Genomic DNA, 14,342 nt, shown 5'->3' on the forward strand with positions numbered 1-14,342 from the left:
TCAGAAACCGAAGTAAATAAACAATATCAAAACCTTTTAGAACATTTCTTTACTGTTTCTACAAATAGCTGTTTAAGAATAGCACATCAATGTAGTGCAGCCTCTCGGCTCCTTGAAAAGCAATTAGTCATAATAAACACAGCTCTGGGTAATTCTTACCTTCATATTTCATTCTTAACAATTAGCACTATAACGGTGAACTGTAGCTCAAACTGTGAACAGACTATTTTACACCTACAGACTGAAATCTGGCTAATGATGTTGCTCAATCCAGCAGTCTTATGACAGCATTATGTATCTCTTCCTTGACACAAAAGTAACAGCCTCCCATGCTCCCAACAGCATTCATTTTTTACTTGCTTATGATGAGCGATTTGCAAAGCATTAAAATCATGGAGGGCACAAACTTCTTAGAATTTCCTTTTCAAGTCTCAAACAAAAGGTGCTAAAGGTAGCACAATGATCGCAAAATACCGTGTAGGTATTTACTTTTTTTTTTTTTTTTTAAAAAGGATGGTAGTGTTTGTAAACTCTCTCAATTTATCTTAATGGGACATTAATGCTGAAACTTTGGTCTGGTCTACATTACAAACTTATATTGGTATAACTACGTCGCTCACTGGTGTGAAAAATCCACACCCCTTAGTGACGTAGTCATACCAACCTAGCCCCCCGTGTAGACAGCATCATGTTGATGGGAGAGCTTCTCCCATCAAAGTAGGTACCACCTCTTGGGGAGGAGGATCAACTACGCTGATGGGAGAGTTCTAGTTCTTTAAAGCGTAGCAGCAGTGCAGCTGCGCCAATGTAGTGTTTTAAGTGCAGACCTGCCCTTCATCTCTGTTTTACCTTTCCAAACTCAACTAATGATTGAAACTGCTAAGAGGTTTAAATCATCCCCTCCTACCTAACTTAAATCATGTACTCACTGGTGGCAAGCAGGATCCAGAAAATTGGGTTCTCTCTCTTCCTGTGGCAGCAGCAGCACATTTTTAAACGGTGGAATTTTGACATCAGAAGTAACTCAGCCAATGCTCTCTTCTACTTCCTTTATACACATTTCCTGCTATTTTATTAAATGTCCTAAAATGTTTAGTGAGTGACTACTTTTACAGAGAGCTTAATGGCAATGTATGTCTACCAAAAAATAGAATTTGAGCAACAAGTTATTTGACCAATTTCACATTTTTATTACCCACAATTCCCAAGTTCCCCAGTAACCTGCCAGGCAAGCTGTCACAAATCCACAAAGCTCTGACGGATAGCCCAGTCTGCTGAAGAGAAGTCAGAGTCTGGGGAAGGCACGCAAGCAAGCAGGAAACCAGAGAGGTTTCTTTTGGAAATCTACTTCATTGCCATCTAAGATTTCATAGATCATAGAATGATAGAGTATCAGGGTTGGAAGGGACCTCAGGAGGTCATCTAGTCCAACCCCCTGCTCAAAGCAGGACCAATCCCCAATTTTTGCCCCAATCCCTAAATGGCCCCTTCAAGGATTGAACTCACAACCCTGGGTTTAGCAGGCTAATGCTCAAACCACAGAGCTATCCCTCCCCCCCCGATCCTTTCCAACGAACTGTTTCAATTTTGACAACTCAGCATTGTCTGGCAGAAAAATGCATCCTCAGAAAATTTTCGCTGGCTCTACACGCCACCTCGGATACTTTCACTTTTTATACACAATAATGTGTTCTAATAAAAGAAGTTTGATTACTTCAGTTTATAAAGACAAAACCTGCACTGCAAAAGAACAAGGATTTACAATGCTTTGGGGGAAGAATATGAAGAAAATACTGTAGAGTTTTTCATATATCTGTTATCAAAGAAGAGGCTACGCATTTTCACTTGCTTAGATCAGTGAATTCTGAAATGTTTTATAACCTTTCAACAAACCCCAGGACCTCAGTAAAATGGCAGGACTCACTGCAATGAAATACCGCAAAACAGTTATTTCTCCCACCCCAAAGACAGACACCATTAGGGATTAGAAAGCCTTACTTATATACAGAGGTTACCTGGAAATTTATTTTATTATGGACTAGGCATCTTACTAAGAAAATACACAGAGGAGTAGAATCTTTCTATATCAAAGTATTATCCAGCAGGTGGCAACAGAAAGGCACTGATAGTAACATGAGACTGAATTCCTACAATTGCTTTATCATTGTCCTTTGGTTCTGAATAAAGTGTTGGTGACAAACAAGCTGGACACATCTCTGGATATCTCCACTTCTCCACAAAGAACTAATATTTTCACAAAGCAGGCTTGCTCCCAATTTACTAATATGTGCTATAAGCAAGTTTGCTTAGAATGCTTATTTATTTTGTCACTTGCTTTTCTTGTTGACATAGATTTTATCTTGTAGGCTTAAACAGAGTTAACTTTGTTCCAAAAGTTCTCTGCTACAGTATGGACATCTGAGGTTTTTGCTACTCGGTACGACGCTTCAAGTGTATTTTCGTTATCAGTACTTGCTTTGGATACAAAACTGGTAATGTCACTTTTCCACGTGGCAAATTTTTGCTTGAAAAAAAATCAACAGGCTTGTTGAGTTGTGCGGGGTGCCTAGTTTCTAAGTGGCACCAAAGTAGAGAAGGTCTGAGGTTGCTGTTTATTAGATCACGACCACAAATTACACACTGTAGTTTTGGACACTCTTGATCACCAATGCATATTTTATATAATCGCAGTCATATTTTCTTTTCTTCATAAGCAACTTTCCAGGATTATCATAATCATTTGACTTAGATTTTCCACACTTTGGACTTGATGAAACACTAGCTGATGCCAAACGTTTGTTTTCTCGTGTCTTTACACTTTCCGTTTAAACCCACTTGTCCATATTGGGTGTACAACAGTTCAAACAAAAACAACTAGAGAACGCTAACAAACGAACAAACTAGTAAATGAGAAGATTCACTGACGTCTCATTGGAGCAAAACGGCACACCAAAGAAAATGACTGAGTATGAACTAACTGAGGGTCTTAATCACCACATTGGCTACAATGACCTTGGTTCTGGATAATTTGGCACGTAAACACTTTTTCTTCTGCAATCAGGGAGATACGGGGCCAGGGACAAATTAGCCTGGACGACCCCCCAGGTACAGCACAGCTCCCCCTCCCACTCTGCCCCTCATGCTGCCCAACTTCCTGTCTGCCAGGGACAGGGTCCCAGTTGCCTGCCCTGTGCTCTGGCTCCGGGGCTCCAGCTCCTGCCCCCCACACCCAGGGCTCCTAGGGATGGCTCTGTCCGCCATTACAGAATTTTTTTTCTGAGAACCCCCTGATACATTTTGCAAACCCCCAAGGGTTAATGAACCCCAGTTTGGGAACCACTGAACTAGATGAAAACAAACAAACTGTAAATGAATTTCAGCAGAGTCCCATAGAAACAGTTTGCAACAACCTAACGTGGTACAGATTCACACCCCTGCTTGCAGTGTGCTAAATGTCTGTGTAGATATGCCCTAAGACATGTACTCTAGTATTTGCTGAGTTCTCTTTTCTACTTTTTTTGCTTTTGCTTCTTACTTTTGATTAATTCTCAACTGGCTTTTTCCTTTTTGATCAGATGAATCTTCAGTTGGACCAAAACCCATTTCAAATGTCAGAAAATAGTGCAGGACTCTAAGAAATGTATTCCAGTGCAAATTTGCCCTTGATTCCTCATTTGTTTTCTCCATCTCAAGCAGACTGAAATGATTCCCAGGATCCAATATAAGGCATACACAGAAACCCGAAAAGCCTGTTCTCACCTACTATCCCCAGTTTCTCTCTCTCCAGTCTCAAATGCTCAAAATTAGTGACTTTCCCTCCAGAGTCACTCACTACTGATACTCGAGGTAGTAGGTAGCATCCTTGGAAAGCAATGGGAAGTGCTCTTTTTCTCCTCACACAGAGTAGGAACAGTATTTAACTTGGGCCTTGCACTGCTACTTCCATTGAATTATAATTTTTAGGTTTATTTTAATTATCCAGCATTTCTGACAGACAGAAGAGAGAACCTCAGAATCTCAACTAAGAGAGGCCTATACTTCATCTTAAATATATTGCCTTCCTCAAACCTAGGGGCTGGAGTTCTCACTACTTCTGGACACAAAGGATGTTAGAAGACATTTGTTGCTATTGTCTCCTCTTCAGCTGGCCATGACATTGCACTCTTTCCTCTCAAAGGTCTAGCTACTGCAAAGTTGTGTGTTATGCCAAGGAATGAAAGTGACTCCAAAAAACTCCAACAGGTTCAGAGTGCAGCACCCAACTTCGCCAGAACATGGCTTATTGGGAAACATCATCACTCTTCCTCAATAAGCCAGAAAGACAATGAACCTCATTCACTTTCAGTGCAAAAAATTAAGAACTTGCTTCACCTTAGTTAGTGTTCTCACCTTAACGAAAATACTACCTAGAGGATGAGAGAGAGGAAGTAAAATAAAAAATCCTTAACATACATGTTAGAATTTATAAGTACTCAGATACCCTGGTGACAGACGTAGTATAAATACTTAAGATGGTTGAAAGGAAGGAGACCTACATCTAAAAGCAAGAGCTATTAAGGACTAATTATCAAAGTTAGGTGCAGTTACTGAGACTGCATACGTGAGTTTTTATTTACACTTCTACACAATTTTCAATGTGGAGAAAAACAGTTTGAAAATGTACTCCATTACTGCACATGTAAATAAAGCATGCAGTTGAACATGCATTTTGGTCTAAGCCAGCAAACCCCTAACTTTTAAAAAAATATATATGTATACACATAGACTGAACCCACCATTTTAGAATATCAATCTAATCAGGATAATCAATTGTGCTCAAGACATTGTTTTCAACAGGACACTTGATTTTAGGACACTTGTGTCAAAGCCTGAGCAATTCCGCTGAATTTGCTACCAAAACGAGAAGATGAAATTGTTTAAAAGTAATATTACAGATTCAGGAAGAAAAGACAACATATAGTACTTATCTCCTGAAGCCCTACAAAACCAAGCGGGAAGCTGGGATTCTGTGACAACTCTGAAAATGAAAATTGGTATATTTATATAGATCATTACAATTTACACAAGAACCTTACATAAATTAAAAGGGTGATCAAAGTATATTTTAAAATTTGGCATGTTTTTGTTTCTTTAAGATGCACAAAGGCAGCCTATGGGTTCACACAGCTTAACTGAGCAGGTAATAAAGTAGTGGTCAGTGATCTTTTAAAAGACTTCCTTTATCCAAAAAAGTTAGCCACTGATGTTTAATATGTGTTAATAAAAAAGTTCCTTTTTGTTCATTATGTAAATATATGTAATGTAATATGGCATAATTTGCTGAAAACTTTATGAAGCAAATAAAACAAAAAGTTAAGTTAGAGAAATACAAAGCTCTGTTTGGTATATGTCTATAAAGAGGACTATGAAAAATATAGCAAAAAAGCCCAAGAAAATTTCTGCTTAATAACCCTGCATTATTATAAGTATATAATACACAAAGAAAAATCCTTCCATAACCAAACTGCAAGTCAGAGTCAGTTTATGGCACCAATACAAAGGTCTCATATCAAGCAAAAGTCCAGAACGTATATTTCTGATTTCTCCAAAAATAATCCAGTTGCTCTTCCAGCAATTGTTTAACACATTGATACCAGGCTGGAGTTCTGCCTTTTACCTTCTTACAAGATGACACCAAGAAAACAACATGCAATGACATATTTAGAGTTTAGTGATGATCAACTGACTTATGGGAGTTTTAAGGCGAGCAATACATTTCTGAGTATGCATTTCCACTATGTAAATTAAACTAGTTTCATCCACAAAAAACTGTCTGGTGTAATGAGCAAGAATAGTGCAATCATTAAGAAGGCAAAGTTCTGGAAGGGGATGTCAAAAGTATAAGCTGTAGCTAAGTATTTACAAATATAAGCCCAAAAGCAAGCAATACCCAGGCATTTCCAATAATTTATAAACAGGGTACCCCTCACAAGAATTATATGTGGAACAAAGGTTAGTACTCATACAATTCATTATATTTTCATTACAAATAAATATGTTGCACTTTCAAAGCACTCCTTTGTACTGCTTATTCCCCTTTTACAAAAGGAAAAATTGAGGCACAGATGTATATAATGACATGCCAAACTCACACAGGAAGTCTACAGCATTCCTGGGAACTGAATCCAGCTCTTTTGATGTAGCATTTCTTTTCTGAGATTTCAGATATTTTCATTTATATTGTAATAGACACCATATTTAAAACTAACATAGTACATGACTAGTCAAGTTATCAAAAAAGGCACAACAAAAGTAAAGCACATTAAAGAATCAAACTATAGATGTCAATACATGCCCTCATCTTGGAAAGAACATATGCTTTGATCTCCCTGAACAGCACAAAAAGAGTGGACCTATCCTTCAACCTCATAAGTTCTGTAATATTTTTAAAAATTATATGAATCAGTCATATGAAAGAAGGTGTAACTAAAAGAAAAAAGTTACTGCATGATATTGCTATAGGAAATCAATAATGACAAGACTGCATCCAAAGTATCTTGTTGTGCACTACATAAAAAAAGCTTTAGCTTGAGGCCTGCCGTGCCTGGATTGCACTTAAAAGATGTAAACGCTGAAGGAGACAGGATAGAAGATTTTGTGAATAAATACTAGAATGTAGGCTTTCAAGTGCTTATCATCCATACTTAAGGCCTGCAACATTAAATCCATTTTTAAATTTATGATCAACTTTAATTATACATTAATAGCCTAATGTATAGGTTAGTTTATAAAAACATACCTTTATAAGTTAATTTTGTGTATTTAGATATATAGGCTATTAAGCATTTTGATTATGTAGGAACCTACAGCTTAGCAAATTGCCATAGAGGGATTCTTTAATTTATACCACTGGGACTCTGCTAATGAACTTACTGAAATTGATGCTATTTGACCATTTAACTTATTAGATTTTCTTCTTTTACAGTGAAGTTGAGAGGCAATTGAGTTGTTACAGGAGAGTTGTTTGTATTCAAAATACTACTGGCATTAAAGAATTGACAAAATAAGGTCACTACCATGCTCATACTCTCACTTTATCAGCTTATAAAGTAAATTCCCATAGAGCAGGTAGTCAGAACCTGACAAAGCCATCTGTGGAGATCCCCCTGAGGAAACGGTGATAGAACTGCATATGATGATATTTTAAAATCTGGCAGCAATAACTTGCATCACCATTCACTTGGAGTGCAATTTTTGGTAAGAAATACAGCAGTAGTGGAATGAAATTTCCATGGTGCATTGTAACACCAATTGTTAGGGGACTTCACTTAAAACAATGTGCCATGGAAATTTAAGACCAGAAATGAAAGTTTACTTAAAGTGGAAGCTCCAGACATCACCATTCATTTTATAGAACTATTGCCTTTTTTTCTCTCAAATCCTCAGAAGGCCCTGAAAGAAGTTGATTACTATCGTTCAGATTCTTTATCTTCTAGCTAGTTAAATAAAGGGAGAAAAGTAGCACAGAACTTTTAACGTTTTCAAATATCAGTGCAACAAACTGGGAAAGCGAGCAAAGGCAATGCACATTTTTCCCTAGTTTAAAATGATGTCAGTGAATCCAAGTCAAAATCAGCAGTGTACTACTGCTAACAATTCTTAGAACAGGAGAGAAACAAGTCAGTAAATCATATGCCTGAGTAGCATTAAATTTCATGTAACATGAACTTCAAAACCAGCAGCTCCAAAACTGAACAGAGTATGTACTGATAATTCAATTATAAGGCAGTTATGACATATTAAGCAGCTTATTTAATCATTAGTTTATTAATAGAGCACATTTTAAGTATCTTTAGTAAAACTAAGGTGAATTACATTGAGATGTTTTACACTGAAAACATCAACATTAACTGGACTGAGAAAACCTTGAAACATATTCTATTTTAAAGTATCTCAGTTAAAATGCATTTCACCTCATTAAGTGCAAAACAACAAATAAACCACAAACTAAAGTGGTAAAACCCAGTCAGTCAAACATTTGTATACCTGTATGATAACACTATCAATTCCAGCATTAGAGAAATGATTAGCACAGATGTCTTTAATACAAAAGCAGAATTTAATGCAACTCCTAAACGTATAATAATATTAAAATTAACTAGTAAAAAGTTATAAACTATAACTGACTGCATGACCTAACTAAAAACTGATCAATACAGTTTGCATGAATATGCCATTCTGGGAGTACAGAGCACCACTTAAAGTGTGTGGGGGAGGGGCACAGATTTGTCTCCCTCCCACCTTAACCTGATCCTTCTTTTCTCCTCTTAGGAGCACACCACCACAACCTCCACTAGCCAGACCGCCTGGTCCATGAGGCCCTATTAACCCACCCCCTTCAAATGTGAGTGACATTAAAACATGGCATACGGAGCCACAGCACCACTTACATTTGGTCTGACTGCCTTTTTGTCATAATGGAGGGATGGCCAGACCAAATCTGATTGAGTGGCACTGTGACTTTGCACCCACCAACCCCCAGCGTATGATACAATTCATAACACTGTATCCACAGTGCTATTTAATATTTATGCAGATTTGTTCTTTGACTTTGGATTTTATGGTCTCCATAAAAACCACAGGATTGCCCCAACTGGTTTCTGCTCCATTTCACTTAAGTGAACACACAATGGATTTGATCTTTGTTGTAGAACTAAGTTAGAGTATGGTGATCTCATCTGTCATTGTTAGATCTGTACTTCAAAAACATCATACATACCACACAAAGAACCTACCCTCACTCCCCTTGTAGCTGTGGACCTGTTTAAACAGACCACTCTTGGCTACTATACTATATACTTGTCCATATACTGGCCCCGTGTCTCAAATGCCTGTAGACCACTACAACTTTGTTTATTTACAACCATCATATCACTGGGCCTACACGCCCCGTCATCCATGCAAGTATCATGGTACAGAGACAGCTTGAGAGAGACTATGCAATAGAGCAAGAGGCTAGAATCCTGCTGATTGAAGACAGGCTCTAAATTGTGTGGGATTCAAATTTCTATGCTGTGACAGGTTAAAATAAAGAAACTATTTTTTCTATTAGAACAGTATCTGTTAACTACAGACCAAAAGAACTATTCCAAGCAGTGAACAGAATGGGAAATCTGGGTCTTGGAAACAGAATCAAGTATCTGTCTTTGTGAAGATTTTTCACTATCTACAGAACTGCACAGGTACAACTGACCAGAGCCAAGGCAGTCTACTTGATAACAGAGACAGAGTACACAAACAAATGGGGGTAAATGTACCCTTACCTTCGGTTCACCAAGAACCTCTGTCCGTGACACAAATACATTGGGAAGGCTTTGCTCAGTCTCAAGAGATGAATCAGACTTGAGATCAAATTTAGACTTTGGTTATTCAACACGGAAGAATAAACAGTCCTTCACATCCATAACAAAAGAATGTATCTCACAGGTTTTGCACTGTAACTAACTAGTTAATTTTTCAATGCCACTTAAACATCAATAAAAACATACAACTCTCTGGACATATTCCTTGTGGTCATCATGTCCACTCTATATTATCTCGATCTCTTGAACTAAGGCAGGACTGGATGCAGTTTGGTCCATTCTTGGAGTATAGACATTCAGGGCAATGTTCAGCATAATCTACAGGTGAAAATCTGTTCAACAAATATTTAGCTCATGTTTAATATAAGCAAGGCAATGTTACAAGGAACCATATAAAATTCCATGTGACTTGACTGCACGCCAGTACAAAGCATTTCAGTTTTATTTTGTGGTGTAAGCATTTTAGATTGGTATTTGAGTAATTATGCCTGGGCCACTGAAAGGTATACTTATATTCTAAGATTGCAGACACATCACAACAATAAGTACAGCATGTAAGAGCAGCTATTTTGGTAGCTTTTCACAGCATGTGCACTATGATTATTAGATATTTGGCTGTGTACTTATAACCATTTTTACGTTTTTAAATTGGATTGGTAGATCCATAAGGCAAACAAAAATTTCATTTAAAAATTACAGTTACAAACAAGAAAAAAAAAAGACCTTAAGCATTAAAGTTGTCACTGTGTCTTTAACTTACACCATTGTGCTTGTAACCAAACAGTAGTATAGTTGTTTTGCATTAAAGAATTACTGTTCACTGGTGACTGGATGGGAAAACATTTCATTTCTGTTTCCACTTAAGTGAAAATGTTCTGGTCAATCATTAGGAGCATCTGTCCAGGCCACAACACTGGCTTTAGAGATCCTTAAACAAAAGAAATGAAACTGCTAAAGTTACTGTAAACACTATACTATAAAATGTTGATATATTCAGGATAAAGACAGCTTTTCAGAACATTAGCTTGCTAATAAAGCTTTTTTTATTTTGTTTACTACCATTTAAAAACAAAATAACTAGATAACTGTAATGTCTATTTACTTCTGCTAGTAATCAGTATTTCTAAAGTATGGTATGTTAGCATAATAAAACCCTAGGCAGCATTGTAGCATCAACATGTTTTACTTTTCCTTCAAATTATTGCAATGAGGAAAAAGTCAAGCTCTCAAACTAATCAACAGAAAACCTTAATGGATTTCTTCCTACACTACCCCTGCGGCAGGTTAGTAAAAATATATATATTCTATTCTATGATAAGTGACTTAAAATGCATTCACCCCATTTAATACATATTATCACAGTTTCAGTCTACTACATTTTAATATACAGTACAATAATTCACAATGGTATATATTTATATTGAAATGAAGCTCAGATATTAAAGTGTAGCCAGCATGGCTCACTTAAACACAAACGGATGAATTTACGGCTAGCATAAGCAGATGCAATTCCACCAACAATGAGACTGCACCCACTTATATCAACAGTGAATTTAATCAATTTTCTGTAGCATTCTGAGGCAAATTCAAAAGTTATACTGAATACACATGGAAGTTTAACAGCATATTCTCCAAGGGACAAAATAATGCACCCCATGAATTACATTTGTACTCTCGTAGTATGTATTACAAAACTATAGCTACACTGTCTACATTCACTCCAAATTAGATCTGAACCTGAATGACTAGCAACTCACAAATATTAGATGTCAGAATTTCAAATCAAATAAAATAAAAAAATGAAGTTAGTGAATGCCCTATTAACAAAAACAGGAGTACTTCAATTCAAAAATGTAATTTCTATAAATCTATAATGTATTTAATTTTGCAAATGCAGTGCTTTTTTAAATTTAGAATTGATTATACATAAGATGCTTTGTTTCAACAGTACAAATATTTAATGCCTGGGAGATGATTAACTTCTGAAGACTGTTTACAGACTACAATAGCTTCTAGTGCAAGCCAAGAACTGGGAGCTATAACCTCTTCCATTCATACCTAATCAAAACAGGTTCAAAACAGTCTCACATTTCCTATGCTCACTACAGATAGATAAGTGGAATGAAAAGCAGTCATTGCTTTCCATATTGTCACATGCTGCCATACAAGCAAGTAACATGGTTAAAAACTGACTGCTTCTATTTTCCCACTGAAATCTAGTATTCTTGATTTTAAAAAAACAAAAGCAAGTCATTTGTGTGAAGGGATTTAAAGGTACTAAAATTCAGAAGTAGAAAAGTTGCCATACTTCTCTGATAGAAAGAGCTCCTAAAATAAAATCCTCAGCCAGTAGCAGCTACGACTAATTTCAGTAAAAATTAACTATAGTAAAAGCAACTTGTAGATAGGTAGTATTAAACTGATAGTAGTACTGAAAACTAACTGTTGGGTACGACACGTGAATAATATTTTAGCATTTTAGCTCAATTTAAGCGATAAAAAGGTCAATTTTCACAAAAGTTTAGTCTTTCTTTAGCTCTTTGCATGGCACAATGGATGAATGAAGCAGAAAACTGAGGCCACACTGCTCTGTAAGACAAAGCATGCAAAACAAATACATTACATAGCATAGCTGAGATTACATATATGAAAGGTTACCCTTTAGTATATACTGTTCCTTCTACATTTAAAGCATAGCAGTAGAGCAATTCTGCTGGGATTGGACCTCTTTCCCACACAGACTTCCTTATTTTAATATAAAATAAATCCATCTAAAAGCTAAGTATTCCATTGGTCTTTTAAACAAAACCAGTCATTTATGAGACGTCTACAAGATCATTTAACATATTATAGAGGTACAAAAGGGACCACTATGCCGCATCGCAAGTTCCTTTGAAATAGTAAGAATTTTAAATTCTGACTTCTTAGAAAGGGAAAATACTTTGGTGAATATATTAATGTCTCTCTGTTTAGATATTTAGGAGTTAATTTTCAGTCAGGCTGATGCCTGGCTTACCATTTTGCAGTAACAAATTTGAGGACTTGTACCTTTAACTCCCCAATTTCTGCCCTCAATAAGGCAAGGTAGGGATGGGCAGAATTATTAAAGTATTAAAATTTGCATCCACAAATCAATTGTGTAAAACACAGGCATGAAGAGGGTTAATGTTTTGTTTGCTCTGTCTCAGTGGCTAATTTAGGGCATGTTACCCTTTATGCTGCGTAAACATCCCATTTTTCCCCCCCTACACCTCTTTGTAATTTCAAGAAAATTACGATTTTTAATTACAATGCACAAACGTGTTACAGTTGGTATACGAAAACATGTTCTTGGGACATTTGAGGATCGATTTACATAAATCATTAGAAAGAGGAGAGAAGCAGCTTTACTATGTGTTTTTTCTTTTGAAGAAATTAGATCTAAAGTTTGGAATCATGCTCTAGGACTGATCTACCCCCTCACCTCCCAACATGATTTTATTTCTGTTCCTATAATTTTCACTATTTAAAGCATCTCCATTTAAAAAGTGAGCTTACTCACCAAGTGGGGTTCTCCCAGGCACTCTCCGCTCTAGTTATAAAGCCACTCAAAAGCCTGTTAAAGCATCCTGTGCCAAGAACTGGCTTTAGATATATTTATAGTAGAAAACGTGGCAAGGTCCAGATAAGTCGTATTAGCCTATTTAATGGTTATTTGGGGATTTGTTTATTAAACCTTTAATAACTTAAAAATAACTTAGCTTCAGTTTATCATTAGAACTTTGAAATGCCTCTAACATACTATTAGTTTGTTGGCAATTCAGCTCTTGAAGGCCTCTGGTGCTTTAACAGAAAATAACTGAAAAGTATTAAATTAAAACATTAACGTGCCTCAAAGATAAGCCACTCAATTGTGGCAAACAAATCAAACATTTTAAAATAAAAGCCAATATACACATTCCATAGCATTATTACAAATTCAGGAGTTAATAACTTTTGAAATTAGACATTAATAATCTAGACCAAAATTTAGTTTTCATCTAGGGGATGATCAAAAGAATCAGGCTCTCATATGGGTTGTGAAGAAGGATAGTGAAGATTCTTGGTGCACAGAAGTGAAGTGTCATTCTAAGCAAAGGAAGCAACATGGAAAAAAGGAGCCTGGGTGTGAACTTGAAGGGCTGTTGGGTGTGGGTGGGAAAAGTATGGAACAGATGGCAGGGGGGTGGGGGCGAAGCTGGGAGGGATGGTTACAGAGCTTCCTCCATGCAGACCCTGGCTAACCCATAGCCTCTCCCATTGATTCAGGCATATCTGCCTGTGTCCCTGGACCCCCTCAGTCAGTCCCCTCCCCTCATTTCCATGTGTCCCTGCACCCCCATTTCCTCCTGTGGCCCTGCACCTCCATGCCCATGTAGCCCCCTGCCTAGTGTGTCCTCTCCCACTAGCCCTTATGAGCCTGTCTGTGACCCCCCAGCAGCCCCATGTGCCCCAAGCTGTCTGTTTCCTGACCTGGCCTGATAGGCGCTGTGAAGAAGGCAGCCTCTTCCCTTCCCTATTGCAGCTGGGTCTCGTTCAGAAGTGGCTGAACTGTTCTAGCACCACAGCACCCTCTGGTGGGCAAAAGGCAGAACTGGAGCAACTTTCCAGCAGAAGCTATTTTCTGCAGAAAACAAAAAAAAAATTTGCATGGCCCATGAACTATGCACTCGTGCAGTGGCACAGAATTCCCCCAGGAGTGAAACTTTTACTTTTAGACAATTTTAGTATGTGTAGAACTTTCGTCAAAGCTAAAAAATGGTTCAAATCAGTATGTATCCAGAAGAAACAGCTCAGTGGAATTCTATAGTTGTAGATAAGAACACTGGGTAGGTATTCAGGTTTTAGGTGAGGAACTATTTCCTATTCTTACTGGTAAATCTTCTCTATATTTATTGAAATCCCAAAGTATGTGCAAGTCAACTATATTCAAAGTACTTGCAGATTTCTGTTTTCTTAAAGTAATAGAAAACAGCTATCTTT

General features: G+C 37.1%; 1 protein-coding gene across 16 annotated transcripts in view; it reads right to left on the reverse strand.

Moving 5' to 3' along the window:
- The window catches only part of CASK (calcium/calmodulin dependent serine protein kinase), a 425,127-nt gene that overhangs the window by 358,831 nt on the left and 51,954 nt on the right, over window positions 1–14,342 (reverse strand). The window contains exon 1 of one of the 16 annotated variants that reach the window (XM_073358741.1): window positions 10,102–10,269. The exons of the other annotated variants lie outside the window; for them this stretch is intronic. Coding sequence (XP_073214842.1) covers window positions 10,102–10,106 — 5 coding nt within the window. The 5' untranslated portion in view covers window positions 10,107–10,269. Of the gene's footprint in view, window positions 1–10,101; window positions 10,270–14,342 lie in introns of those variants that run through there. 16 annotated transcript variants of the gene reach the window in all.

The sequence above is a fragment of the Lepidochelys kempii genome, chromosome 1 (assembly GCF_965140265.1).
Source record: "Lepidochelys kempii isolate rLepKem1 chromosome 1, rLepKem1.hap2, whole genome shotgun sequence".
Classification (NCBI taxonomy): domain Eukaryota; kingdom Metazoa; phylum Chordata; order Testudines; family Cheloniidae; genus Lepidochelys; species Lepidochelys kempii.